General features: G+C 42.2%; 1 protein-coding gene across 1 annotated transcript in view; it reads right to left on the bottom strand.

Annotated features, from left to right (window-relative positions):
- Ush2a (usherin) overlaps positions 1-26,707 on the bottom strand; it is a 706,426-nt gene that overhangs the window by 146,220 nt on the left and 533,499 nt on the right. The window contains exons 49-52 of the mRNA XM_052737975.1: positions 20,871-21,092; positions 11,246-11,469; positions 7,393-7,597; positions 682-879 (exon numbers count right to left, since the gene is read on the bottom strand). Coding sequence (XP_052593935.1) covers positions 682-879; positions 7,393-7,597; positions 11,246-11,469; positions 20,871-21,092 — 849 coding nt within the window. The remainder of the gene's footprint in view (positions 1-681; positions 880-7,392; positions 7,598-11,245; positions 11,470-20,870; positions 21,093-26,707) is intronic.

Raw genomic sequence — 26,707 nt, 5'->3', positions numbered from 1 at the left:
CTCAGGTTGTCAGGCATGGTGGAGTATGGCAAGCTGTCTCACCAGCCTTGACATTAAATTTTTAGAGAAATGAGCATTTTATTTATTTATTTTTTTTGGTTTTTCGAGACAGGGTTTCTCTGTGCAGCTTTGCGCCTTTCCTGGGACTCACTTGGTAGCCCAGGCTGGCCTCGAACTCACAGAGATCCGCCTGGCTCTGCCTCCCAAGTGCTGGGATTAAAGGCGTGCGCCACCACCGCCCGGCCGAAATGAGCATTTTAAAATACAACACCTTTCTATGTCCAAGCAGTTCTCAATTTTGTTACCGGGGGAAGATGGATTCCGGACAGAGTTATGTTATGTATTTATCTCTGTTCATGATTTAAAAGATTTACTTTCAACAATGAAACAATTTTGACTTCAACTATATTCTGCTTATTTGAAAGCAGCTCTGGTATATGTGAGGATTTGGGATTTTGAATGATTATTATTAGCATTATTATTTATTTTGGCTTAAAAAGATGATCGATGAACTGGCACAAGAGGGTTCCGTCTATCAGTAAATAGTTCCCACTGAATAGATAACATGCCAATATATAGTACACTCATTTCCATATTGGAGGAATTCACAAAGTTAGGTAATTCCACATATTTTAGGAATTTGCAAAGTTAGGTAATTCTATTTTTGTAGTAGCTTAATACCATTTGACTGTTTGGGCTTCTTCCAGTTTAAGAAAATAGCATCTTCAGGGTTGCCCGTTCTGGCCCATCTGGGGGCCCTGACTCCTTGAGGCACATCTTCTTTTGTGCTGGCTCTAACAGATTGGCTGAATCCTCTCCCGAAGCTGTTCCATGCAGAAACCCTGTACTCATACCTGGTACTGGGTTCAAGGTCTACATCTGCAAAGACAAAAACAGACTCTGGGGCTTTACTTTTTTTTTTTTAAGCCATCACATTAAAAATTAAAGTCAAAATCATTTTTAAATTTAATTTTTACTTCTGTCTTTCTGTCTCAGTCTCTGTCTCTGTGTGTGTGTGTGTGTGTGTGAGCGATGGTACCTGAAGAGGTCAGATGATGGCATTGGATCCCCTGGATCTGGAGTTCTAGGCAGTTGTGAGCCTCTCTCCTACATGAGTACTGGGAGCTACATTCTGATCCTCTACAAGAGCAGTACAGCCTCTTAACTTATGAGCCATGTCTCCAACCCCTGAAAATCAAGATCTCTAAACATGTAAAACAAATGCTTAACACTCTTACCCCTTTGTGAATAAAAATCAGATATCTTCATTTTATAAATCATGAAAAAATTGAAGTGTGGAGATGGGAGTCTCACAGCACGGAACTCCTCATTTCTGAAGAGAGAAGTGCTTATAAAGGAACAGCCGAGGGTCTGCGGTGACAGCTCAGAGGGAAAGTGCTTGCTGTGTGGGTGTAGGGACCTGGACTCCATACCAGATGCATGGGAGACACTAGGCTCAGCAGGGTTGCAATCCCAGCACTCGGGGTGGGGCGGGCAAAGGCAGATCCCAGAGCACCCAGGCAGTGAGAGAACTTACCTCAAAAATAAGATGGATAACAGATGAAGATAAACAACATGGTCCTCTGGCTTACAGATGTACATATGTACACACACACACACACACACACACACACACACACACACACATCACACACACACATGCACACATGCAGGCACTCATACGCACATGCTCAGGTATATACAAAAGAAGTGATTGAAAAGAAGACTAATATAAGGTTAAATTGAGTGTCTCAAAAGTTCATGTACCCTTTATTTCTAGATGAGGCAGGTTTGCCAATGCTATTTTGTAGTTTTGTCACTATAAATCTTACCAATTATTACTTTGTTAATATTACTTTATTAAAATATCACATAAGTTATATTTTCATGAGACACAGACTTGAAACTTAGCTTCTGGTGGTGCCATGTTAGTGAATAAAAACAATACCCCTGCAGTATCCACTTCTACCAAACCCAGAACCCAAAGCCAAACACCAACCAACCAACTAATCTCATTAGAACAATGAAACCCAACCTGCTGAGTGTTTGGTTGGCTTTCATTAGTCACTGTGTGTCAAAATCTTAGTTCCCTAAGTTCAATAACCCCCAAAGTATCGATTTTATGCATTTACAAAAAGAAACCCCAAAACCAAAAAGCAAAAAGAAAACCCTGAAAGTTTAATGATTTAAATTTATTTTGCACTTATTTACTCCTGTAAACTTGGAGCCTTTTTTACTTTTCACATTTGGTTTCTGAGTGACTCTTTGTCAGAGTGAGGACCGGAAGGGAGCTGCTCCTGGACACGTGCGCTCCCTCCACTGGAGTTTGTGTTAATTTGGTCCATTCTCTTAGGGACTTGAGCCACATTCTTTCTCTCTAAAACTTTTGATTGACTCTCTGCGGGTTCCACATCATGGATTCCCATCCTTCTCTTCTCCCTGTCCCGTCACTTCTGCCCTCTGCCCTTGCAACCTCTCTCACAAAACAGCATTTAAAAGTAAAACAAACAAAAAACCAAAACAACAAAAAGAAAACAAATAAAAAAAAAGTCTTGGCATGGAGGCTGTAGTGTGGCCCAGTGAGTCCATACATATTCACTTGTAAGTGTTCGCTGCAATGATCTGCTGCAATGATCTGCTGCAATGAGCTCTCAGTCTGGTTCGAAGTCTCTGGTTTCTTTTCTTTTTTCTTTTTTTGTTTTTTTTCAAGATAGGATTTCTCTGTGTAGTTTTGGGTGCCTGTCCTGGATCTTGCTCTGTAGCCCAGGCTGGCCTCGAACTCACAGACATCCACCTGGCTCTGCCTCCCAGTTGCTGGGATTAAAGGTGTGCGCCACCACCTCCCGGTGAGGTCTCTGGCTTCTGCTGCACCATAGACACTGGGCTCTCACTAGGACTCCTCTTGGATATCCTATTGCTGCCCTCTGTCATGGAGATCCTGGAGCTTTGGATTTGCAGGTCTGGCCCCTTCACATGCCCCAGCAGTTCATAGATGAGGTGGGTGTTGGGGTGGGCTATCTCATAGTCCTGGTTCTGGGCCTGGATGGTAGCTGGGTTGGTCAGTTTGCCAGCTCTCCCTCATTGACATCACCCAGGCGAGCTTGCCAGCACTGTCCCAGCTAGCTCACCTAATGCAGCAGACAGCAAGCAGCAGGGCCAGTTCTCCTGTTCTCATACCCTTGGGTCCAACTCACTCGTACTACACTCACATCACCACGGCCATCTCTACTGTTTTGCTCAGGTGAGGTGCAGGACCTGCTCTCCAGATTTCTGCACTTGGTGAGGGGCAGGTCCAGCTCTTCAGTTCTCATGCCCCTGAGGTCATCTCTCCTGCCTGTTTCTTGTGACAAGGAGTCAGGGGGGAGGACATATTTCCCTTACCCTTGCCATCTCATGGCATATGAGGGAGGAGGTAGGGGTAGCTTTCCTGTTCTCACACCCGCAGGCCTGGCTTCTCTGCCCCCCTGCCAACAGGTCAGCTCTAGTGCACTGCCCAGGTGAGGTGATGTGCCCCATCTCCCACCTGCTACAGCTGGTGAGGGGCAGGACCATTTCTTCCAATTTTGTGGCTCTTGGGCCAGCTCGCTCTCTGCCACAGGTGGCAAAGGGAAAGGGGAGGGGGCATTTTTCTTCATCCAAGACACCCCATGAGCCACATTTTCTTTATCTGCATCTCCAACAGCAAACTCTCCATCCTGACTACTTTATAGAATCCACAGGAAAATGAGATGTAGTTAGTTATGTGGCAGAACTTTGGAGAGTGTCAATTTCCCCACAGATGTTTTGTGCTGAAGTTTGGACCTGGATATCCCCAAAGCCCATGTGCTGATGGCTTGTTCCTCCAGCCTTGCTGCCATTGGGAGGTGGTGAGACCTTTGGGGGAAGGACTTGGTGGAAGAAATGACATCATTGGCTTCGTGTCCTTGAAGGGTATGTGCACACCTCAGCAGCTTCCTATACGTTTGCTTCCTGGTGGTCAGTAGGGTAGCAGAGTCCATCATGGTACTCTCCCAGCCAAACTGTACAGTCTTAGCACAGACCCTAAGGCAATCATGCCACTGACCGTGGACTATGTGCTTCTAAACTAGGAGCCCACACCAGGCTCTCCCTCCCTATGAACTGATTATTCTCAGGTGTTTGTTGTAGTAACAGGAATTCTAAAACACAGATCTTCTGTCTCCATTTTCCTTGGTAAGAGGGCATGTGCCCCTTGTTGCCTATGGCTGCTACTGGCACATTCTTACTTCTTCCTCCCTGATTTCCCTTCCTCCTGCTTAGAAAGTCTCCTGCCTTTTGTCATACCTTGGTTGGTGTGGTCACTTCATTTCCATATCACCGACTGATTGAAGTAAAATGGAAGACTGTTTTTTTTGCAGGGTGGGAACAGGATCTCATCATGTTGCCCAGCCTGCTCTGGAACTTGCTTGATAGTCCAGGTTGGCGTCAAGCTTGTAATCCTCCTGCCTCAGCTTCGAGGGTGCTGAGATTACATGCATTTACCACCACACCTGGCCTGCATCACTTTTAGGAGGGACAATCTCCTGTCACTCTTTGCTGTTCTTACTTTTCATGGAAGGGTGTGACAAGAATGTTGTGAGAAGCCAGGCCGTGGCATCATGGCAGTTGTATGAGAAACATGATGACCAGCTGTACTGAGATACTGTTTTCCAACAAGATGGCTTTTCTTTTGCTCCTGGGATTTGCAATATTCTCAGCCTCACCATCCTTCCCTCAAACTCATAGTCCCAACTTGTCCTTCCCTTCTCAGCTAAGTCACGAAGTCTTTCCCAACCTTTTTGGTCTGGACCGGGTGTCCTTACAATACTCTTCAAAAGCATCTGGGGTCACAAAGTTCACTTTGTGCTGACACGGATGCTCTTTGTCACACCACCCGGCCCCCAAACACCCAAGTGAGTTCTTCACTTAGGCTTCAGGTCCTAGATGGTAATTCTTGCTTGTCTATAGCTGCTGGTGCTAGTATAATGACTGCCTATTAGTAGGTACTATATAAATATACTCATTACATATATTATATAAACATATGTAATATAAATATATGTTGCTAGAGACCAATTCTAGAACCTTGTGCATGATAAATAAATGCTCTACCATTGAGACATATACCCAGGCTCTTAATACATGTACATATATACATATAAATATATAAAACACATTTTTTGAGAATTTCATGCTTAAATATTTTATTTACCTCATATCCACTTCTCCCCCTTCCCTCCAACTCCTACCAAGCTCCCCAACTCTCTCTCAACTTCTTCATTTCTTCTCTAATTATAACTGTTACTCATGCACAGTTACACACACACACACACACACACACACACACACACACACACACACACATATGGGGCAGGGCTGACACACACTGATCAGTCTAGGCTGCAATCAGTGACTGCAAGGAGAGGGACAGAACTCCTGACAGGTTCTCTAATCCCAAGTGAGCCCTAAGTGTGTACAGTGAGTAGCAAATGGACTCATCAGTGTGTTTAACAATTTTCACAAACCAGTAAAGTTTGTGGGTAAAGCAGGATGTTCATAAGCTCAAAGTCAGCTTGGGTGATGCAGCAAGTTCAAGGCCAGCTTGGCAATTTAGTGAGACAATTTCAAAACAAATAAGAAGTGGGCTGGGGACAAAGCTCTGTGGGAGAGTGCTGGTCAAAACTGGGTAAGTTGCTGGGTAGACCCTAGTACCGCCACAAATGAGAAAGTTTGTTTCTCATGTTCAATTTATGGCATTTTGGCAGGCAAAAGCGACCGGGAGTGTAGGTTTTAAAAGCCCTTATAATGTTACAACAGTAGCACATCTATTCATTTTGGAAGAAGGCTCACTCCTGCAAGTGTGTTTTGAGAGCCCTTCACAATCTTGACTTGATTGCAGGTGGCAGATAAAAGCCGGGGACTGTATGGGATGAAAACCCATTCATTTAAGAAGGAGAGTCCACTGATGTGATATTGAACTGACAGCAGAGGCTGGAAAGCAGGGCAACTGTGCTCTGTCTTGAAGCCTTTCCTAATGTTGTTTATTAAGGAGTTTTTCTTTATGAGCAGTGTGATAAATCCCAATAAAGGCAAAAACATATGATTTTTAAGAACATTTCAACCTAGAGGGACAGATGGAGCGAGTATCCACGGCAAGTGCCATGCAGCAGAGGGCTGGATTTTGTCAGCCAGATGCTGCAGGAATAGAAGGGGCTCATGGCTGACCTGGCCTTGGATTTGAGCAGGATGATGAAGGGCCACAGAAGGGAAACCAGCGTTTGAGGGAGGTGCCAAGTACCCGGAAGGAAGCTCCTTACCCCATGGAAGTTTCTAAATCTCATTCTTCCGAAGGCATCAGGTGTGGGTTGGTCTGCTTCCCACAGCAAGCTCCTATGATCTCACTAGATGACTGCCTTGGGAGTAAGCAGGAGTGTTGAGCTACCTCATACGGCACTGGAGTAAATTTTGATCAGCACACTTTATTTCCTCTCCTTGTCCCTTCCCTCTGTGAGCTTTCCTGTCTCCCCTGGAACTTTCCATTCCTGGAATTTGACATGTTCACTGCCTGTGGTTAAGGGAGGCACAGTCACGGTTCATGCTGACTATAGCATTGCTTTGTTTATTTAACTGCAGTGTATACGAATTATGTAACTAAAGTGGACTCTCTCTGGCTCTACATGTAACACACACACACACACACACACACACACACACACACACACACACACACCTTTTTGTTCAGAAACATGTACATTCTGTAGGCAACTTAGTAAACATTCTAATAGTAAAACATGTAATAAAGAGCAGAGCTCTTTAGAAATAATCTTCAGCTCTACAGAGCTCCTTATCCAGCTCAGCCAGTGCTGAGGACCCCTACTTTAGACTAATCCAAAAGTGCGAATGGGTGCTTAGAAGTTACCATCTCGGTGGCTGTGAGGGTGGTTGTTCTGAGGATGACTGGCCATCCTGGGGACAGTCCCATCCTGCAGTGGTCCCCTTCCTCAGAGCAACGCTCTTAGGGCTTTACCATTCAGTGTCCACTCACTGCCCTAACTGCAAGTTACTTTAGAACTTCAAGAATAAAAACATTGCCAATCAATGGAATATACCAGAAAGGCACACACAGTTTATCTATTTCTTGTTCTTTATTCTCTTTTGACTTAATTTAAAACAGGATATATCCCTATTGAAGGACAGACTTAAAAAATTTAAATAACTGGTTTTGAATGCATCTAGATTATGTCACTGATTACCATGAAACAAGCTGACCTAAAAGTATGATGGAATTGATTGACGTGAGGGGGAGTGTCAGAGAGAAACGGAGTGGAGTCTGCGTTAGCGGCAGCCTCTCACTAGGCCCACTCAGCCATGGGCAGAGAGTTCAGTATACCTTACCTATGAAGGATTGTGCATTTACATCTCCTGAATAAACTATCTCCTCCGCTGAAGAGCACAGTCTGTCCATTGCTACCCTGCCCATGGGATTGAGAGGGCCTCTCGTCACAGTGCAGATATGGGTGGTGGCATTGAAGTCACACTGCCCACAGTGTGCTGTGGCCTCCACGGATGCTGGGCAGACAGTTGCACATACCCTGGTTTCCTGTTGGGGATAGGGAGAAGTAGGTTTGTGAACTTCCTTGAGCCATGTGGAATGCATTTCTGTATCACTTGAATGGAATATTTTCCTCTCATGATAAACAAACATCCTAAAACACACAGAAGAAAATGGTTTGCACCCCAGAAAGAGCAGAGATGTCGAAAGGCCATCAGTCTGGATTACATTTGACTTTTGTGTCTTCCTAGCTCTGGGAACTTTCAAAGCCTTGGGTACATGAGTGCACGAAACGGAAACTGAATTCACCAGGAAGGTTTGATCTGTGAATTAAAGGACCTCACACCTGAAGTGCCTCAAGCTCAGAGCATACGTGACAAATATGAACCTTAGTTTTTGTGTGTGAACTTCATCATTTTCATGTGGTATTTTGGAGAAAATAGAGGATGAGAATCCAAACTTCTATGCTGTAAGAAAAATTGGCACTGGGATCAGCAAGCTGGCTCAGGGCTTAGAGGACCCTGGTGCCGAGTTGGAGCCCTGAGTCCAATCCCGGGTCCACATGGGAAGGAGAGGACCATCTCCATAGAGATGTCCTGGACTTCTACACTCTCCCTCATTCTGCCTGGCGCAAAGGTGTTCACGACCCCAAGACACAAATAAATAAATGTAACAAAAATTGAAAGAAGACAAGTTAGACCCACAATACATGGTGTTAGAAAACCTAAGCATCGCATATTGTCGTTATAACTATTTACACTTGTAAGTCTCTTCTCTGAGGAATCTAGGTCCTTTACAGTTACTGCTGAGTGCTCCCATCTGAAGAAATTCAGTGCTCAATCATTTTAAATTTTAGGAACTACAGAGAAGGTAATATTCATATAAGACACAGATCCACATTACATTCCTGCATATAAGTAGTAAATAGGTTTTAAATGGTTTTCATATTAAAATTTGATTATTTTTCTTCTCTCTTTCATGAAAGGTTAAATTCTCTCCAAGTTCATCAAAATAACACTTCTTCATAAAAACATGGTAGGAATTTCATTTTAAGAAAAGGCAAAGCGAACACATTTATCTGTCCATTTAAAACCTGTCCCAATGTAAGTAAAACAATGGATTACACACAGGAACTCAGCATATAAAATTTAAGGAAATGGTCGGGAAGTAATCCACAGGCATTTCAATATTTGTCCAAGCTGGAGAGCTGCTGCCCGGAGCAGACCCGGTACCTGTGCTGGGAAGAGCCACTTCTCCTTGAAGACGCCGGTCTCCAAGCCCACGTGTGTTAGCCGAGGCCCTCTAATTGGCTCCACGCAGAGTACCAAAGCAAAGGCAGTGGGAGCTGCAAACGGTATCCCAGGACAATCCAGCCAGATGTCCCCACTTTCCCTGTCCTCTGTGATCCTAGGACCATTGGTGAAGTACCAGGAGGTGAGCGGCTTGGAAAGGAGCTGCCTGGCTAATATTGGATGTGATATGAACATTTCTAAAAAGAAAACTGCCAAAGGGTAGATCTGAAGCTTGTTTACCATACCCTCCCAACTCAAAAAAAAAAAAAAAGAAAATTAAAAACAGAAACTGGTATTTTTGTGGAGTTATTCATATACTAAAATGTTTTGTGATCATTTTCTTTCCTTCCTTCCTTCCTTCCTTCCTTCCTCCCTCCCTCCCTCCCTTCCTTCCTTTCTTATTCTTTTTTCCTTCCTTTCTCTTTCTTTCATTCATTTTTTTTTTTTTTTTGAGACAGGGTTTCTCTGTGTAATAGTCCTAGTTGTCCTGGAACTCACTCTGTAAACCAGGCTGGTCTCGAACTCACAGAGATCCACCTGCCTCTGCCTCCTGAGTACTAGGATTAAAGGGGTGCACCAGCACCACCTGGCAATTGTGATCATTTTCTAATGTATACATATAGGTCAAGCTGCATACTACTCTGTCTCTGTCTCTGTCTCTCTTTCACACACATGTCAATCACATCTCAATAAGGCTGAAAATCACATTCTATGGAGCCATCACTTTAGCATATTCTATGGAGCTACCATTTTAGCATAGTCTATTTAAGCAATAGAACTCTGAAGTGTGTGGTTGACTTAGTGGTTAGGCAGGATTGATAAACAGCAACATTGGGAGGGGGAAGAAACTGGAGGTTATATAAGTGGCCATCTCTGGTATAGCATGAAAAAAAAACTGTCTCAGGATGGCTCCATGGGATGGGTCCTGGAGACAGGATGTCAGCCGTGGTATGCTGTTCCTGGCTGCCATTGGCAGTGTATGCCTGAATGAGACAAGATGAACAAGAGCTTGTGTGACCGAGAGGGACACAGAGGCCACACTGGGAGGACAGTCAGGACCCAGATTTAAAACGGGGAAAGGGAAAAGTAAATCTGCAAGGTGCACACTAGGAGCACCCCTATGAGTTCTTACTGTTCCTACACAGCCGGAAGCTAAGCAAACCCTACTGCTGATCTGGGGTAAAGTACTGGGGTACTTGTTAGGACTCTTGACCACGTGACTCCTTGGCCGACAGGTGACTACCCTGCCATGCTTCCCATTGATAGACAGAACATGACCATGCACAGCAAGCTTTACCGTGAAAGGTTAACGGGTTCAGGGCAAGCAAAATAAACCAAGAAGAGTCAAATCTGTGCTAAATAAGCAAATAATACCATTCAAAAATAAGCAAACCAACACCCTCAGAATCATAAACATAGCTATTCCCCTCCCCAAACCAAAAAAACCTTAAGACAAAATGGTTCTGTTTCTTTTTTAACTAATAGAAATGTTGAAAGATAAATCCACGGCAGTACCTCAGTGAGGCGAAAAATGACAAACTAATCAGTGGACAAGGAACAGCTAGAAGGGAAACAATGAAAGATAGATTTAAGAAGATCAGGACCAACTAAGATGTGAGAACTAAGGCAAGAGCAGCAGTATCCTCAAATAAATAATAAAGCTGCACCCCCAGGAGGGAAGGTGGGGAACTCCAGGCTAAAATGACATCCCCACACATCATTTTAAGGTTGGGATGCAGCTCACTGATAGATCGGGTGCTTGTCTGGCATGTACAAGGCTGTGTGCTTCATCTCCGATGCCACAAGACAAGCAGACTGACTGTGGATCATAGCAGGTCCGCGCAGAGGCTTATTTTCATGAAGTAAGATAGTAAGAACACATATTGAGGGAGGAAACAGAGAGGTGAAGGCTGGCACTCAGCTCGCTTTCTCTGCCTTTCCCATAGCACAGCACTGCCTCGGGTCAGTGCTCCCCCTCAGTCATTTCCTCTGGAAAACAGCCTCACAGACACATCCAGAGGTGTGATTCCAGGTTATTCCAAATCACATGAGGTTGACAGTTGAGGCGAGTCATCACAGTGGGCAGCTACAGCACCCCGGACTGTGCTGTGCAGGGGCCAGAGAGGATGGTGCTCGGTCTGGGAGCACACACTTCCTGTCATCCACTCATCTGAAGTGCTGGGTAAAGCTTCCCTGAGAACAGCTAATCATTAGGAATTCCTTTAGAATTCATTGCACTGGCATCAATCATGACAAACTCATTCGGTATTAATATGGATAGAATGCAAAAATGAATAATGCACACATGAGATTTTATATTCCTATTTTAGAAAAATAGTTATGAACAATGTATTTCTCTTTCCACCGTCAAAGCGGCACCTCCAAGAGGCTTTCTATCAATTACCTTCATCCCCATTCCAGTTGAAATCTCGTCAGAACAAACATATTTCAAAGGATTATATCCAACTCCATTACAGCATTGCTGGCTCTCTGGAATAAGTTCAGTGTCGCAGCATTTCACTGGCACTGGGTCATTCTTTTTAACGTGTGCTTTAGACTCGCCACTGGAAGCTGAGCAGCATATGGTATCTGACATATTCACATAATCCTGCCCACAACACAGCATTCCTGCAACAATAAAATGTTATATATGAATATCAAATAAAAAAAGGGAAGAAAACTGAGGCAGCCGTAAAGCTTGGTATAAAAACGTCAGACTCGGGCAGTTTCAGTGAAGGAGTCCTAGTAAAGGTAGCGTTTCCCTACCAAGGTGATTTAGATGTGTGATGAGGGTCCTTCTTACCAAGAGCGCCAGGCACTCATTAGGAAAAGAACACACAAGAGGAACCATTCGGAAATCATTCAGCTGGGCCAGACTCTGCCCGCACTCCATTAAAAAAAAAAAAAAGATTGGGTTTCTGTCAAAACTGCCTGCCCCTTTTGTGATGATAACATCATGTTGCACAAGTAGGTTAGCTAGATTAAAAGATCCTAGAGAGAAAGCTCCAGAAATTCACAAGGGAGGCTAGGTCACCCAGGCACTCTGGGATAAGAGCCAGGCAGAGTGGAAATGTAGTGACATCCAGATGAGCAGTCCTGGGTAAGAGCTGTGTACATCCTTGGCTGTCTTTGTCTGGGGTGTGGTATTTGTGTCTCATGAAGTCTGAAACAGTCATAGGCATCCTTTCTCCCAGAATTAGAATGGGTATGTACAACCAAGCCAGGGATACTGCTCAGCTTGTAGAGTGCTTGCCTATGCTTGGTCTCTAGTCAGTACTGCATAAACCAGATGGCATCACACTCCCGTGATGCCAACATTAGGGAGGTGGAGGCAGAAAATAAGAACCAAGTTATTTTCAGTGATATGTTGAGTGTAAGGCCATCTTGGGATTCTGCGGTACCTAAGATGATAACAACAACAGAAACAAGTAGCCAAGAGTCTTCATCTCTAATAATTCAGCTACATCTCTAATAATCCACATCAGAAGGGGAGATAATGAGCAACACAGTGACCACAACAGTGACCACAACTGGCCAAGACGCAGAGATGCAGAGGCTATGGCATGCTCAGTCCTAAATGGAATGCACACCACATGCCCTCCTCCCAAGGTTCAGGGACCACTGTGGAATGATGGTTAGAAAGAGTGGAGGCAGCTGTGGCTGACTCCAAGGAAACACTGCCTTTGAAACACAGCTGGGCAGTCAATCACAGTGGTTATTGGTTAGGACATCATACACAATCTCGGTGCAAGCCAAAGTCATCCCAAATGCCAGCACTGAGTGGGGAGTTGGCAGGAAGTCTCTCCACTACTGGGGAGCTAAAGGCAATTGTTAGCTGCTGGCGAAGGGAGAGCCACTTTTTTCTAAGAGTGTGGTCCCTGGTAAGATGATCATTCTCTAATGGGAGGCCAGACATTTAAAAATATATTTAAGAAAAACAAATTGGCCTTGATGGGTTTAAAAAAGGTAAAAAAAAAAAGATACAAAATAATTGGGTGGGTAGGGGAGATCTGGAAGAAGTTGGGGAGGTGGGTGACCATGATCAGAACCCATTGTACAAAGTTCTAATGAGCTAAGTACACCACACACCACACATGCACATCCAGAAAAATGAGCATGGCAGCCAGCCACTATTTTCTGAGCCTCATGCAGCTCTGGATCTGTCAGATGACCTGGTTGTAAGACTGGGGACAGTGATGCAAGGGAGGATCACTGATTCTCACATCTGAAGAGACCAATATACCTGAAGGGTCAACAGACTTTTCTCCCACTGACCAAATGCCCATCATTTGTTGCCATAGAAGAAACCTAGCATAAATTTAGACATAAAAGCACTAGTTAAATAAACAATTCTCTGGAGTCAGATTATGCTAGAACTCAAGGTGTCTAGATGGCATGTCGCCATGCTGGCTTATTAGAATTTGCATCTGGCCATAAAGCAGTACAACCTGATGAATGATTCATTTTAATTAGAGTTCTGTTTGTTTATTATTAGTCCTGACTGATAATGCAAAGAACTTCAAATTTCAAGTGTTCCGGGGTCCTGAATTGTTTAATCTGGTCCTGTACAAACATCCATATTAGGAACAGCACTCCTAATAACAGACCAAAGAATTTTCAAAGCTTCAAAAAAAAAATCATTCAGAAGATCTCAGTGTGGCGGATCTCTTAAAGAAAGACACTACTCAGTCAGGGCTCCGAAGAACCTTCACACTACTGTTTATAATTCAAAAAGATTTCTCAATATTTAAAAATTATATATATGACTAATAATAATAGATACTAGTCATTACACAGTTTTGATGTATCATGCTAACCTAAATGTGACAAGTCTTCAAAGTAATTGAAAGTAAACTATGATATTAATAATTTTTATTTTCATTCCCAGGGCATGTTCTTTATAATAAGATATGCACAGCAGGGTTCTCATTGTAGACTAAGTCTTAATTATATGGATAAAGACAGGTATATTCATGCAAAATGCCAATGCCTACTTATAAAGGTATGCTCTCATTCACACAAAAACAAAAGTGAACAGCATGGGCTTAAATTTGGGATTGTTTGGACATTATATTTCTGCTGCTTTCAGATCATATGTTTAAATACAACCTTGGTTTCTCAACTGCCACTTTCTTCCTCTTGTAATTTTCTTAAAACTATTCGTGTTTCCATTTTAAAGAGCAATCAAAATCTGAAACCTGGCCTTTTAGGGAGGAGAGTACAATCTCCCCCTCCACTCTCAAATTACTGCATGGCTTCACCATGCTGTAAGTATGAAATCAGAATGCAGACATTGACCTAATTCGAAACCCTAATCAGTCATCAGATCGCTCTGAGGGACTTTTGACAGGTCAACTAAAATTTTGATAATGAACTGTTTTTATACGAGGGGAGAAAAAAAAGGATGCTTTCTTTGACAAAGGGCTTCATCTTGGCTTTTCTGAATTGAAAATTTTCAAGCAAGATTTCACTCACATAACAAGAAGTGACTCCCTTTCTAGTTTCCTTGGTAAACCATTACTTCTTTAATTATTATCAACCTTGTTCCAGTGTGATAAATTGCTAATTACTTAATACTCTAATCAGCGTTCATTCTTTGCACAGATAAACCATGACAGTGCCATTAATTTAAATAGTAATTTCACTTAATGGCCAGAACGGCACACCAGATTTTTATGCAGCATTTTCTGAAGTCTGCATCCATCACTGTGATATTCTGACATAAAGATGTCTGACGTGCACTAACTCACTTAGGGAGAGCAGATGTTGCAAAGCGGGGCTTGGTAGTAATACCCATGGTGCATCACTTCAGCATGAATGAGCTGCAAATCCAGAGACAGACCAGCTTCCAAAAGGCATGGCAACAACCTTTGACCCCTGCCTAATTTATCACACACAGCACTTGACTTTTGAACTTTGACACACAGAAGTCACAATCTTAAATATGTCCAAAGAAAAACAAAATAAGTCATGTATTATTGATGGCTTGGTCTGTTCTTCCAAAGGCTCTTCATTACATTTGTATGAATGTGGAGAGACACAGATATTATCAAGGTGTACATGTGTAGAGGTTTGTATTTCAGATCCACTTGCGTACACAGTTTTTCACATCGTGTATACAGTCAGTGGATGACTTCTATTGTAGACAGTGGAGAAATGAATTAGAAGAAACTTGAAATCATATTATCAAGTACGGCACCAGCATTTATTTAATGCCCAGGACTAATGAGGAAATATTTATCAATATATCTGCCTGATAATTTGTAAGTGGTTTAAGTCTATAAAATGTGCTATACATTTTCCAGAGAAGACTAACAAATAAACACCTTACTTCTGAGATACAAACAGTCATGTAGTAAAAATTAGTCCTGGGTAAGAAAACTCATATTGAACTCTGGCTCTGACTAGGGACCTTCATACTTTGGGACAAAGGGTTCTGTATTTCAGGCACAGAAGAGAGAAGAAATGGATTATAATTAGCCCTTCGAACAAACTTAGAAAATTAGGGGCAGAGCATTTAAAAAAAAAAATTTTGCTTGTGATAACCAGTAGATGGCACTATGGCTACCATCACAAAACTGAGGAAGACAGTCAAGACTGCTCCCCAAACCACTGCCATACATTTTAGAACATGTATATACTATATTTTCCAAAAGACCATCAGGGTTGTATGGAGACATTTTGGGAGCAATCTCTTCCAGTCAGCTTCTGTACCATGGACTCCTGTAGCTATCCCGCACCTCCTTTAAAAAAAAAAAAAAAAAAAAAACTTGAAAATTCCATCTTAGGAAAAATGTGCATTTTTCTGGAGGTCCTCATTAATTTTTCTCAAAGCATAGTCTAGGGCATGTAAACCCAGAATTCTGCTATGAAACAATTTCAGGAGCGTTTCCTATCAAAGACTATGTGGACCTGATTTATATTACATATATATTCTAAAGGCAGGGAATGATCTTGGTCATGGCTAACAGAAAATCTCCATCCTCTCTGAATGATAGAGAAGGTTTTAATTTTGACTTTTAATATTAAGTGATGCATCAAGTCCAAGCCAAGATTAACAGCGTACATGATAAAACCATATACGCAAAACACTAAGGGGAAAAGTGTGTAATAAAGAGATTTAAAATATACTTGGAGAAAGTGGTTAAGAATACATATCCGCGGGAATGACTTTCATCCCAAGATACCTGTATAACACTCCCACACAACTCATCTGCCCAGAGAGAGCACTAAAAAACATAAACGCTACCCTAGTACTTCTGTTCCTGCGGCATCTGTTAATTCACTCCATTTATAAAATACATATTGACAAAGACAACTGAACTGGGACCAGGGAGATTTGATTTGGTGTGAGAAAGTCAATTCAATGTGATTTTGTTAAAGGGCTCCTGCAGGCAAATAAAAGAGTTTAAGTAATAAAGTACATAAGGAGATGTTTTACGAGCCAGGCCGGTGTCGCGGCAGGCTCACGATGCCAGGCAGTGAGAGAGGCCGGGTTTTGGAACTGCCTCCTCCAGCGGGTCTGGAGAATGGCTAGGGTGGAGAGGAACAGGTCTGCGAGCGCTCATAATCATCTGGGGAGACCTGAACGAGAGACAGCAGAGGAGGAGAGAGGACTCAGAACCTGGCTGTTTTCAGTGTGTCTCAAGGTCAAAGTAATAAAGAGATTTTCTCCTTTGTTTTACAAGTACTGAGCCTCTGCCTCCTCCACTGTGGCTACCAGAGTTAATGGAGGCAGAGACAGCACTGCAGAACCATGTCAGTCTTGCTTCATGGGACCCGAGGAACGTCACAGGGTAAGAAAGGCTTCAGTGGGTGCTGGTGAGAGGACTCAAGAGTACTCAGCAGTTAAGGTACTGCTCTCACAGAGGCCTCAAGCTCAGTTCTCTGCAATCATACCAGATGGTTCACAACCACCTCTAGGGGATCTGATGCTCTCAAATGGTCTCCACAGGCACCTGCAAGCATCTGCACATGTCCCTCACACACATACACATAATTAAAAATAATAAAAACAATTTCTTTTGAAAAAAACCATTTGACTGGTTAGCTATCACCATCATAACTGACTCAGAAGACATCATTCTGAAACTTGGGTCTATGGGTGAACTTCAAGGGTGTAAAGATGGAAGGCAATATGCACGTTTGCTTGCTTGTGTGTGTGTGTGTGTGTGTGTGTGTGTGTGTGTGTGTGTGTGGTGCATGCACATGCATGTGTGTGTTTTCAGGGCACTTTAACTGAAAATGAGAAGCTATAACTTGGAAAGAATTCTCCAAAAGGTTAAGAATCCGTTTGAGGGCCTTTCCTCTGCTTTCTCTCTGGCAACAGTGCTCTGCCATATCTTTTCTTCTTTGTGTTTTCCTGTCACCCATATTTACTTAGTCCTTGTAAGTCAGAGTTCTGACAATCACATCCACTCTCCCTGGAGCACTGACTGAATCCTTGGCTGCCTCAAGCCTGTCTCCCTCGATTTCATTGTGTAGGTGATGTACCGCCCGCCCATAGGCCAAAGTGGCACCATGGGCCTCAGCTCTCACAGGCTGCTTCTCTCGGGACCTTACTTGGGGTTTAGGATTCTAACAAGTGTACACCCCACACTTAGCTTTCTCCGTCCACTTAATGAGGTGATCACTTGCTTTTAAAACTATGCATGTTGCCGGGCGGTGGTGGCACACGCCTTTAATCCCAGCACTTGGGAGGCAGAGGCAGGTGGATCTCTGTGAGTTCGAGGCCAGCCTGGTCTCCAAAGCGAGTTCCAGGAAAGGCACAAAGCTACACAGAGAAACCCTGTCTCGAAAAAACCAAAAAAAAAAAAAAAAAAAAAAAAAAACCAAAAAAAAAAAAAAAACCTATGCATGCATTAGACTACTGGAGAAGAGAGAGTGGATGTGGGGTTTGGAGAGGAGAATGGCCAAGGTCCATTGCATGCATGGATGAGAACGCCCTAATGAAATTCATTAGCTTTCACAATTAAGACACACTAGCAGAAACTGAAATGCCCAAGAATAAGAAGGAGAGTATGTCACAGACTAACAGACACATTTAAATCTCTTGGACAAGCCAGAAGTAATGCAGATTTGGGGGAGAAAATGAAATCCTAATCATTTTTACACTCAAAGGGCAATCTCTTGAATACAGACTCAATACATTCTTGTTTGCTCAATGAAAGGATGTGGCAGTAGACTAATTAAGTAAAGGAAAAAACTACCTGGCTGATTAGTGCCACACACTTGCAATCCCAGCACTTGGATGGCTGAGGCAGAAGATCAGGAGTTCAAGGTCATCCTGCTCTACAGTACGAGATCCTGTGATAAACCAAACAAAACAAAACCCAAACAAAAGCCAAACAAAACCACCTTTGCTTTTGTGGCTTAAAGCAGTGGGTGTGTTCTACCCTAGAATCAAATCCACTTAAAACAACAACTCATAATCTGTAAAGACACATTTCTGAGGCATAAATATCTTTTCTAAAACTCAAAGCCAAATCAGTGAAAAGAATGGCATTATCTTTCATTTTTGTAAGCCAGTTTAAGATCTGGTATTATTGACAGCAACTGAATTCTCCTACTGGCTTCTCTCTGTTGCCATAGCACATGCCATATAGTGCCTGGAAAACGCCACTAGACACCCAGAAAGGACTGGGACTGCTTAGATGACTCAGTGGCTTGTGGTGCTTGTATCTTAGTCGACTCCAGGGACCTTCACGGTGTAAGAAGAGAGTGGACTCCACAAGCTGTCCTCCGATCGCCACAGGTGAGCCATGGCATGCGTCCCCGTGCCCCTCCACATACAGATCAATAAACAAGTAAATTAATAAAACTTTAATGCGTCGATTAATTTAGTATTATTATAAAAATAGTTTTGCTCTGACAGACAACCTACAGAGCTTCCTTCAGTTACTCTCATAAAAAACGACTAAGGCTGGAGTAGGCAGAGACGTTAAAATTTAGGGAGATACAGAGGGTAAAAAAATTCATACACTACTAAAATGAGGTGTGGTGAAGGAAAGATTGAAAGGAAAAAATTATGAAATAAAAATGGGGAAGATTAAAAAAACAGTGGCAGAAGAGATGTCTCAGCTGGTAAAGTGTTTGCCTTGTAAGTACAAGTCCTGAGTTTGATCCCCAGAAGCCACGTAAAAAAGTCGAGCATTGTAGCACATGCCTGTAGTCCCAGCACCAAAGAAGAAGGGGCAGGCAGGTCCCTGGGGATCATTAGCCATCGATCTAGACTTTACAGAAAGTTCCATGCCAGTAAGAGGCCCTGTTTCAGGGGAAAAAGGTGGACTGCATCTCAGGAAGGACCTCCACGATTGTCTTCTGGCCTCCACACGTATGTATTTGTGCACAGCCACCCGACACGGGAGGATATGCACATGTGCACACACATGCAAAATGTGAAAATCTCTATTTAATTAAAATTATTCTGATATCAAATGGGGAATTGAAATGAATTTCAGATCATTCCTGAAGTAGTAATACTGAAATGAAACTCTGTATTGGGACTCAGATCCATGTGCCTAGAGTATGGTAACACAAGGCTTGCTGGTTTGCAGACGGACTGGTGTCATCAAAGAAAACAGGACCCAAGTGGACAAAAATTAGAGTTTAGACCAGTGATTCTCAACCTGTGGGTCTCAACCCCTTTGGAGGGGGGGCCACATATTGGAGATCCTGCATGTTAGATATTTATATCACGACTTATAACAGTAGCAAAATTACAATTACGAAGTAGCAATGAAATGATTTTATGGTTGGGGGGGTCACCACAACATGAGAAACTGTGCTAAAGGGTAACAGCATTAGGAAGGTTGAGGACACTAGTTTAGATGGACACTACCCACTGCATATAATTAATGTGGTTGGTTCCACAAATATGAAGGTGAGTCACCACAGAGCACTTTCAGAGAAGAAAATCTGAAATACTCTGCGATCCTAAAGTGATCCTTGGTATAGATTTCCCGACATCTGACAATCATCCTATCTATGTAGCATTAGAATAATGAGCTGAAGATTATACAAGAGGGGTTTCCTGGACTTCTTTTATAATTTTCTTATTACAAATAAATATTCATTTTAAATATCAAAGTTTAAATATCAATTTTGTTTCTTTCCTTGCCCTCCCTTCCCAGTTCAGATCACCCAAACTATACTTGATCACTATACAATCTCCAGTAGGCCTCAAATGCTCAGATTTCAATTTCCCCATTACTTCTATTATTGTTACTATTTTGGGGTGCTGAGACTCAAACTCAGGGCTGCACAGACACGAGTGAGTGCTTTGGCACCTTTCCTAAGCTGTACAATAGGAATATAAAAAGATCATCTGTTTGTGCGGTAGTTGTAAAGATGAATTTTGGCAGTCACGTGCACAGCAACAGACACTACTGCTTGGCAATGTGGACTCATCCAGGGGCAACGCTTGCTACTAATATTAGTACTAGTTGCCTAGGAATATGAGAACAAAAAAGTAAAAGATTAATATTTCAATATCGGTAATTATTTTGTCTACTATTAGTACTTATTAGGAAACATTCTTTCATCCAGAAACAAGACATTTATGTGGGAGTTTATTTAGATTTAGTATATTTTTTGGTAGCATTTAAAAAGTTTTTTAAGATGTATTTTTCAAAAAATTGTGTGTATTTGTGTGTGGACATTTGCCTGTGGCTGCAGTATCCATGGAGGTCAGAAGAGGGCATCTGATCCCCTGGGCCTAGAGTTAGAGGTGGTTGTGAGTGCCACAACGTGAGTATGAGGACTGAACTTGGGATCTCTGTAGGAGCAGCAAGTGCTCTTAATCACTGAACCATTTTTCCAGCTCCCTCAAAAGAAATTTGATGTGTCTTTATGAAGTAGACTAGATACACTTAAAAACAAAAGGAGATTTTTAACTGTTACATAGTATATCCTTGTTTCATTAGATGTATTAATGTGAGTTTTAATTATCTGTTTGATTTCCAGGGCCAATCGCTCCTCTCACTTCCTCTCAGCTCTCCACATCCTACGGGACAGACAAGGGGTCTTACCTGGGAGGTGACTGTACACCATGCCCTTTTCTCCTCCACCACAGCACTTGAAATCCTGGCTCACCATCTCTCCTCCACAGCACTGCTGCCCATAGCCATCATGGAGCCTCCCAGCACAGCACACCTGGCTCCCGGAGGTGGCATATGGCATTCTGCCACAGCAGGCATCACCAAAGCCGACCGAAACTCGATTGTGCTGCTCATCTGGACAGCATATCTCTCCTGTCAGATTAGGACAATCACAGTTATCGCATGAGTTAAAATATGCCATAAGTCACAGTTAAATTTTAGTGCAATCGCTTCTACGAGGCTAATGACTGACAGGATGCCTCGGCAGAACGCCGCTCTACTGGGGTTGCAAAATTGCAATACCCCCCCAAACTTTTGCATTAAAGATGGAGTAATGGGTGTGTTTACTTACATCCACATATGCCAGCTCAGCGGCAGGGCTGTCCCCTTCCTGTTAGTCCCTTTCTTACCCTACCAGGCATGTCTGACTAATGTCATTTTGTGTTAGGCCATGATCATAGCCATCCTTAGCTCTGCAGTCCATAAACCACAGGTTAGATGTACCTGCCAGGACAGACTGGCATCTACTTTCCTGTTATTTTTACATACATATGATTTTACATATCTAAATAAAATCCAAGAACCACAAAGGAGAAAAAAAATATGGTGTTATTTTCCTGAGATAGATTGTCTTTGTAAAATGATTTCCAGTTTCACCCACTTTCCTTCAAACATGACTTTGTCCCTTTTTATGACTGAAAAAAAAAAAAAAAAACTCCATCGTGTGTGTACCACATCTCCCTTACTCATTCCTCTGCTTCTGATGCTCAGACCGGTTCCATCACTCCGCTCCCGTGAGTAGTGCGCAGCCAAGGCTGCTGTGGTAAGCTTTCATGCGGTCCTCTGGGTAAATACCGGGAAGCGGTACAGCTGGGTCATGTGGAAGCTCCAGCGTCAGTGTTTGAAGGAACCTCCTTCTTGACTTCCATCATGACTCTTCTGTTTACATTTTCACCACCAGTACAGAATGCTGCCTCCCCTTTGTCCACAGCCTCACCAGCATTCCTGGCTCTTTGTTTACAGACAGAAGTGCGAGAATCTTGAGGTCCTTTTAATTTGCATTTCTTTGGTGGCCAGTGAGGCTGAATTTCTTTTTTCGTATTATTGAAAACTTTATGGTTGTATTTCATGGTGAACCATCTACTCATTTCATTAACTCATTTATTCTGTTTTTCGATTTCTTACTTTTTGAGTTGTTTATTCTAGATCGGTAGTTTTCTACTTGAGTCACAACCCCCACGGGGTTCACATATTAGATATCCTGTATATCAGATACTTACATTATGATTCATAACAGTAACAAAATTATAATCATGAAGTAACAATGAAATAACTTTATGGTTGAGGGGGGCGGTCGCCACAACATGAGAAACTGTATTAAAGGGTCGCAGCATTAGGAAGGTTGAGAACAAGTGAGTGGAGCTAGGTATCAGTCCCTTGTCAAATCTATAGCTGGCGAATTCTCCCATTTTGCTGGCTATTTTTACTGAACAGTTTCCTTTGTTGTGTAGAAACTTGTTCAATTCTTGAAATCTCATTTGTCAATTGTTGTCACATTTTCCTAAGTGACTAGATAGCTGTTCAGATGTCCTCGCTGGTGCCAATGTCTTGAAGTGTTTCTCCTACTGAGAAAATTATTTCTTAATAAGGATATATTTACTTAACCAAACAAAACCCTTAAAACAGGAAGATAATTAAATGAGAGGAAGTAAAATATTATATTTAGCTAGGCACATTCATAATTTGCAGGGTTATGAGACATAATAAATTTCCCTAGAGCTTGTACATGCACAATGTCAGCATGTGAGATTCTGAAAATAAAGCTAATATTTAAAAAATTTAAATAAAAGATTCACCTTAGTCCTTGGCTTGGTGTTTTTAGACCAAAAATTTAAAAATTCCAGCTATCTAGTTTGTTGTTGCTGGCTATATGTGATTGTTTTGTTTTGGTAGCTTTATTTCGGTATGGAGGGGCCTTGAAGAGAATTTACAAAACTGCTTATCTTGGTGATATCTCAGAAATGGCTGACAGTATTTGGGAGATCTAGACCATATACTTCAGCTCCTCTTTACTTCCCATGACCCAAATCTGGTTGATTTCCTTCCTCCTTCCTGAAACTTGACTTTTTTCTCTCTTGCCCATCTCTCCTCTTTATCATGCCCCTTCAGCAGTTTCTTCCCATTTCCTGTACTGCCTTCTTAGGCATTTCTCTTTCCCTGGACCCTATTCCTTGACTATATTTCCAGGGTGTATGGGTACAGTGGCCATGCCAAATAGTTGGATGGTTTTAAAACATGGTCCAGAGGTTATATAATGTAAGCAATGAGTTCCAAGCTTTACTAAGGAAGGGCCCAAGTTCAATGAGAATTGAGGGAGCTCACGGTCTTGAATGTCCTTGTTCTCTGTTAATTAGTTCATCTTCTCATGAGACCTACAGTGTAGAAGCAAGATGAACTGACAGGAAAACCATGGGACAGTATCTGCCTGTGTTTAGAGACCTGAAGAGTAGGAAAATAAGACAAGAATTCATTGCAGCTATCCTACAGGTCTTTCCTGTTCCAATACATTGCTCAAAAGACTGTGCTACTAGACAATAACCACAAATTTCTAGAAATACAAATTTAACAAGACTGAACCACAAAATATAAAAAATCTGAAGAGACTCAGAAATTCATAACAAGATTATTTGATTTACCAAGAAACTTCCCATAAGAAATACTCTGGACAGATGGCTTCCTCTGCAAATTCTACTTATCCTTAAAAAAAAAAAATTAACACCAGTGTCTTCTTCCAGAAAAATTGAAGAGTGGGGAATAACTCCTAACTTAACTGTGAGTTATACAATACCCTGATACTAAAACCAGACAAAGACACTTAGAATAAAAAAAAAAAACCAAAAAACTGTAGATGACAATACTGATTCTGAAGAAAAAAAACTGGAAAAGAAAAATATCATAGAACTAAATTTAAAATCACATTAAAAGAAGAACACTCCACGACCAAGTAGGATTTATTCTGAGAATGGAAAATTAGTTAACAAGACAACATAGCACAAGGAGTGGATGAGAGTCCACTGCAGCACAAGTCTGACAGCCTGAGTTCAATACCTGGGTCCCTCAGTGGAAGCAGAGAACCTACTCCTCCAACCTGTCCTCTGACTTCCACCAGAGCACCATGGTATGCATAGAAAATAAAATACAGTTCAAAGAGATTAAAAACCTTTTAAAATCATGTGTATATTTGTGGGATGTTTGCATGCTAGCACAGGTGCCCATGGAGACCAGAAGATGATGCCAGATACTCCTGAAGCTGGAGTTATAGGTAGTTGTTGGCCATGACATGGCTGCTGGGAACAAAACTTAGGTCCTCTGTAAGAGTAGTCTGCATTCTTAACCACTGAGCCATCTCTCCAGACTCATCAATGAAAATTTTTAAAAAGGTCAGCAAATCAAAATATAACAATACAATACAACACTATCCTGACAACCAAATAAGGGGAAGGTGGGGGACAGGCTCTCGGCTGAAACAGAAAAGGCACAAACAAAGCTTTATCTCTCTCATTGTACTTGACAAAGCAGGACTATAAGGAAAATGCCTTAGCATTAGTAGGGGTGAATATGAAGAGCCTCTAAGAGCCCACTCTAAAAACTGGAAGGCCTTCTAAGATCAGAAGGAGGCAGAGATGCTGGTCTCTACTTCTCAGTGCAGAGTTGGGTGGTAGTCAGAGCAATTACACAGTAGAGGGAAAACGGGCATCCAAAACCAAAGGAGGGGGGAGCAAAACCACGTATGTTCTCAGACAACAGGACCTTAAAGGGAATAACGTCCCATTTATTAAAGACAAGAAACACCAGGACTACTCAATGAATTCATCCATGTTTCAATACGTAAAACATACACAAATAATCCACTAGTCTACACTGTAAGAACAAATAATCTGAAAGACAGTCACATTTAACACAGCATCAAAAGTATACAATACTTAAGGCTGAGCTCAACCAAGGACCCCGGAACAGCGAGAGCATCAAGAAACAGCCCCGTGTAAGAGCATCCCACGGTCACAGATGGGAAACCACTGCTAAGATGTCTGTGCTAGCCCAGGTGATCTGCAGAGCCAAAATGACCTCTCAAAACCCCGAGGCTTCTTTCGGAAATGGGAAAGTCATTCTAAAATTCACACCAACGCGAGGAATCCAAGTCGCTAAAATCATCCCGGCTGAGAACAAAGTCAAAAGCCTTCCACGCGGTGACTTCAAGCTCTAGTACGAAGCTGATGCGGCAAAACAGTGTGGTACAAAGAACGATGCTCGCTCGGCAGAAAAGAAATAGACAGAATAGCAACAAATTCACACGTGCGCTCAAGGAATCTGTAACAAAGGTGTCAAGACCACCCAATGGGGGAAAGAAACATTCCTGTTTGCACAGTTAGTGTTGGGAAAAAGAAACATTTGTGTGAAAAAGAATAAAGTCAAATTCTTACTTTATCATATGCCACAAGAATGACCTCAAAATGTATTGAAGATCACAGAGTAAAACTAAAATTCAAAATTCTTACTAGAAAGCATCTATGGGCAGCTTCATGACATTGGGCTGGGTAATGATTTTTGAATTGTTTTCATTGTAACAGGAAACTTATAGCCATAAAAATAGATGAATTTGTATCTGTCAAAATTTCAGACTTTGTGGCATCAAGGAAGACAATGGAGTCACAAGGAAGGCACTGGAGAAAGTATTTGGAAATCATGAAATACAGAGGGATTATGTTAGACACTTTATTTTGCTATATAACAAAATGCCAGAGACCATGTCATACAGTTTTTTTTTTTTTTTTTTTTGGTTTTTCGAGACAGGGTTTCTCTGTGTAGTTTTGCGCCTTTCCTGGAACTCGCTTTGGAGACCAGGCTGGCCTCGAACTCACAGAGATCCGCCTGGCTCTGCCTCCCGAGTGCTGGGATTAAAGGCGTGCGCCACCACCGCCCGGTAAGTTTTTAAAGGTCTATTTAGTTCATATTTCTGGAGTTTGAGAACATGGCACAAACTTGTTCTACAAACAACTTCATGGCAAGAGTTTGTGAGTGAAGGGCAGGGCAGGCTCCCGGCCAGACCGGCTGGAGAACTGCAGGGCTCGGTGTGTACTTTAAATGACAACACTTGCCAGCTCCAGCTCTCAGGAACGGAATAAAGTCCCGTAAGAACTGCGTTAGTGCCTTTAGTACAGCACCCTGATAATCCGGTTCCTTTGCAGTAAGTCCCACCTTTACAAGGTTCAAACACTGAGGACCAAGCTTCCAATGTGAGCATTTGGAGACAGTAACAAGCAAGGGCGAGTCTGAATGATATATGAAGAACCCATACACTTCAGCAACATAAAAACATGAATAGATGTTTTTCCGAAGAAAAGATACAGATAGCCTGTGAATCACATGGAAAGACACTCAATATTATGAATAATTAGGGAAATGCAAATCAAAATCACTTCACAGTTAACTATAATAGTTATTACTGAAGGGACAGATATACAGAGACACACACAAAATCAGAAAATAAATGTTAGCAAGGGTGCTGATTCACTGTGGTTTATTTACCATATCCCAAAGGTGGAAAGAATCCAAATGTCCTTTGGTGACTAAATACATAACAAAACATGGTGTTTGCATACAGTGGAATTCAGACTTAGAGAGTGAAATTCAGACACAAGGTACAATGTGGGTCAAACTTGCAAACATGCTAAGTGAAATATGCTAACAACACAAAGACAAATATGTTG

Source organism: Peromyscus californicus, unplaced genomic scaffold (assembly GCF_007827085.1).
Source record: "Peromyscus californicus insignis strain IS unplaced genomic scaffold, ASM782708v3 Scaffold_14__1_contigs__length_90479793_seg_2, whole genome shotgun sequence".
Classification (NCBI taxonomy): Eukaryota; Metazoa; Chordata; class Mammalia; order Rodentia; family Cricetidae; genus Peromyscus; species Peromyscus californicus.
Note: the sequence above shows the minus strand (reverse complement) of the source record. Positions and strands in the feature narration are given on the sequence as shown.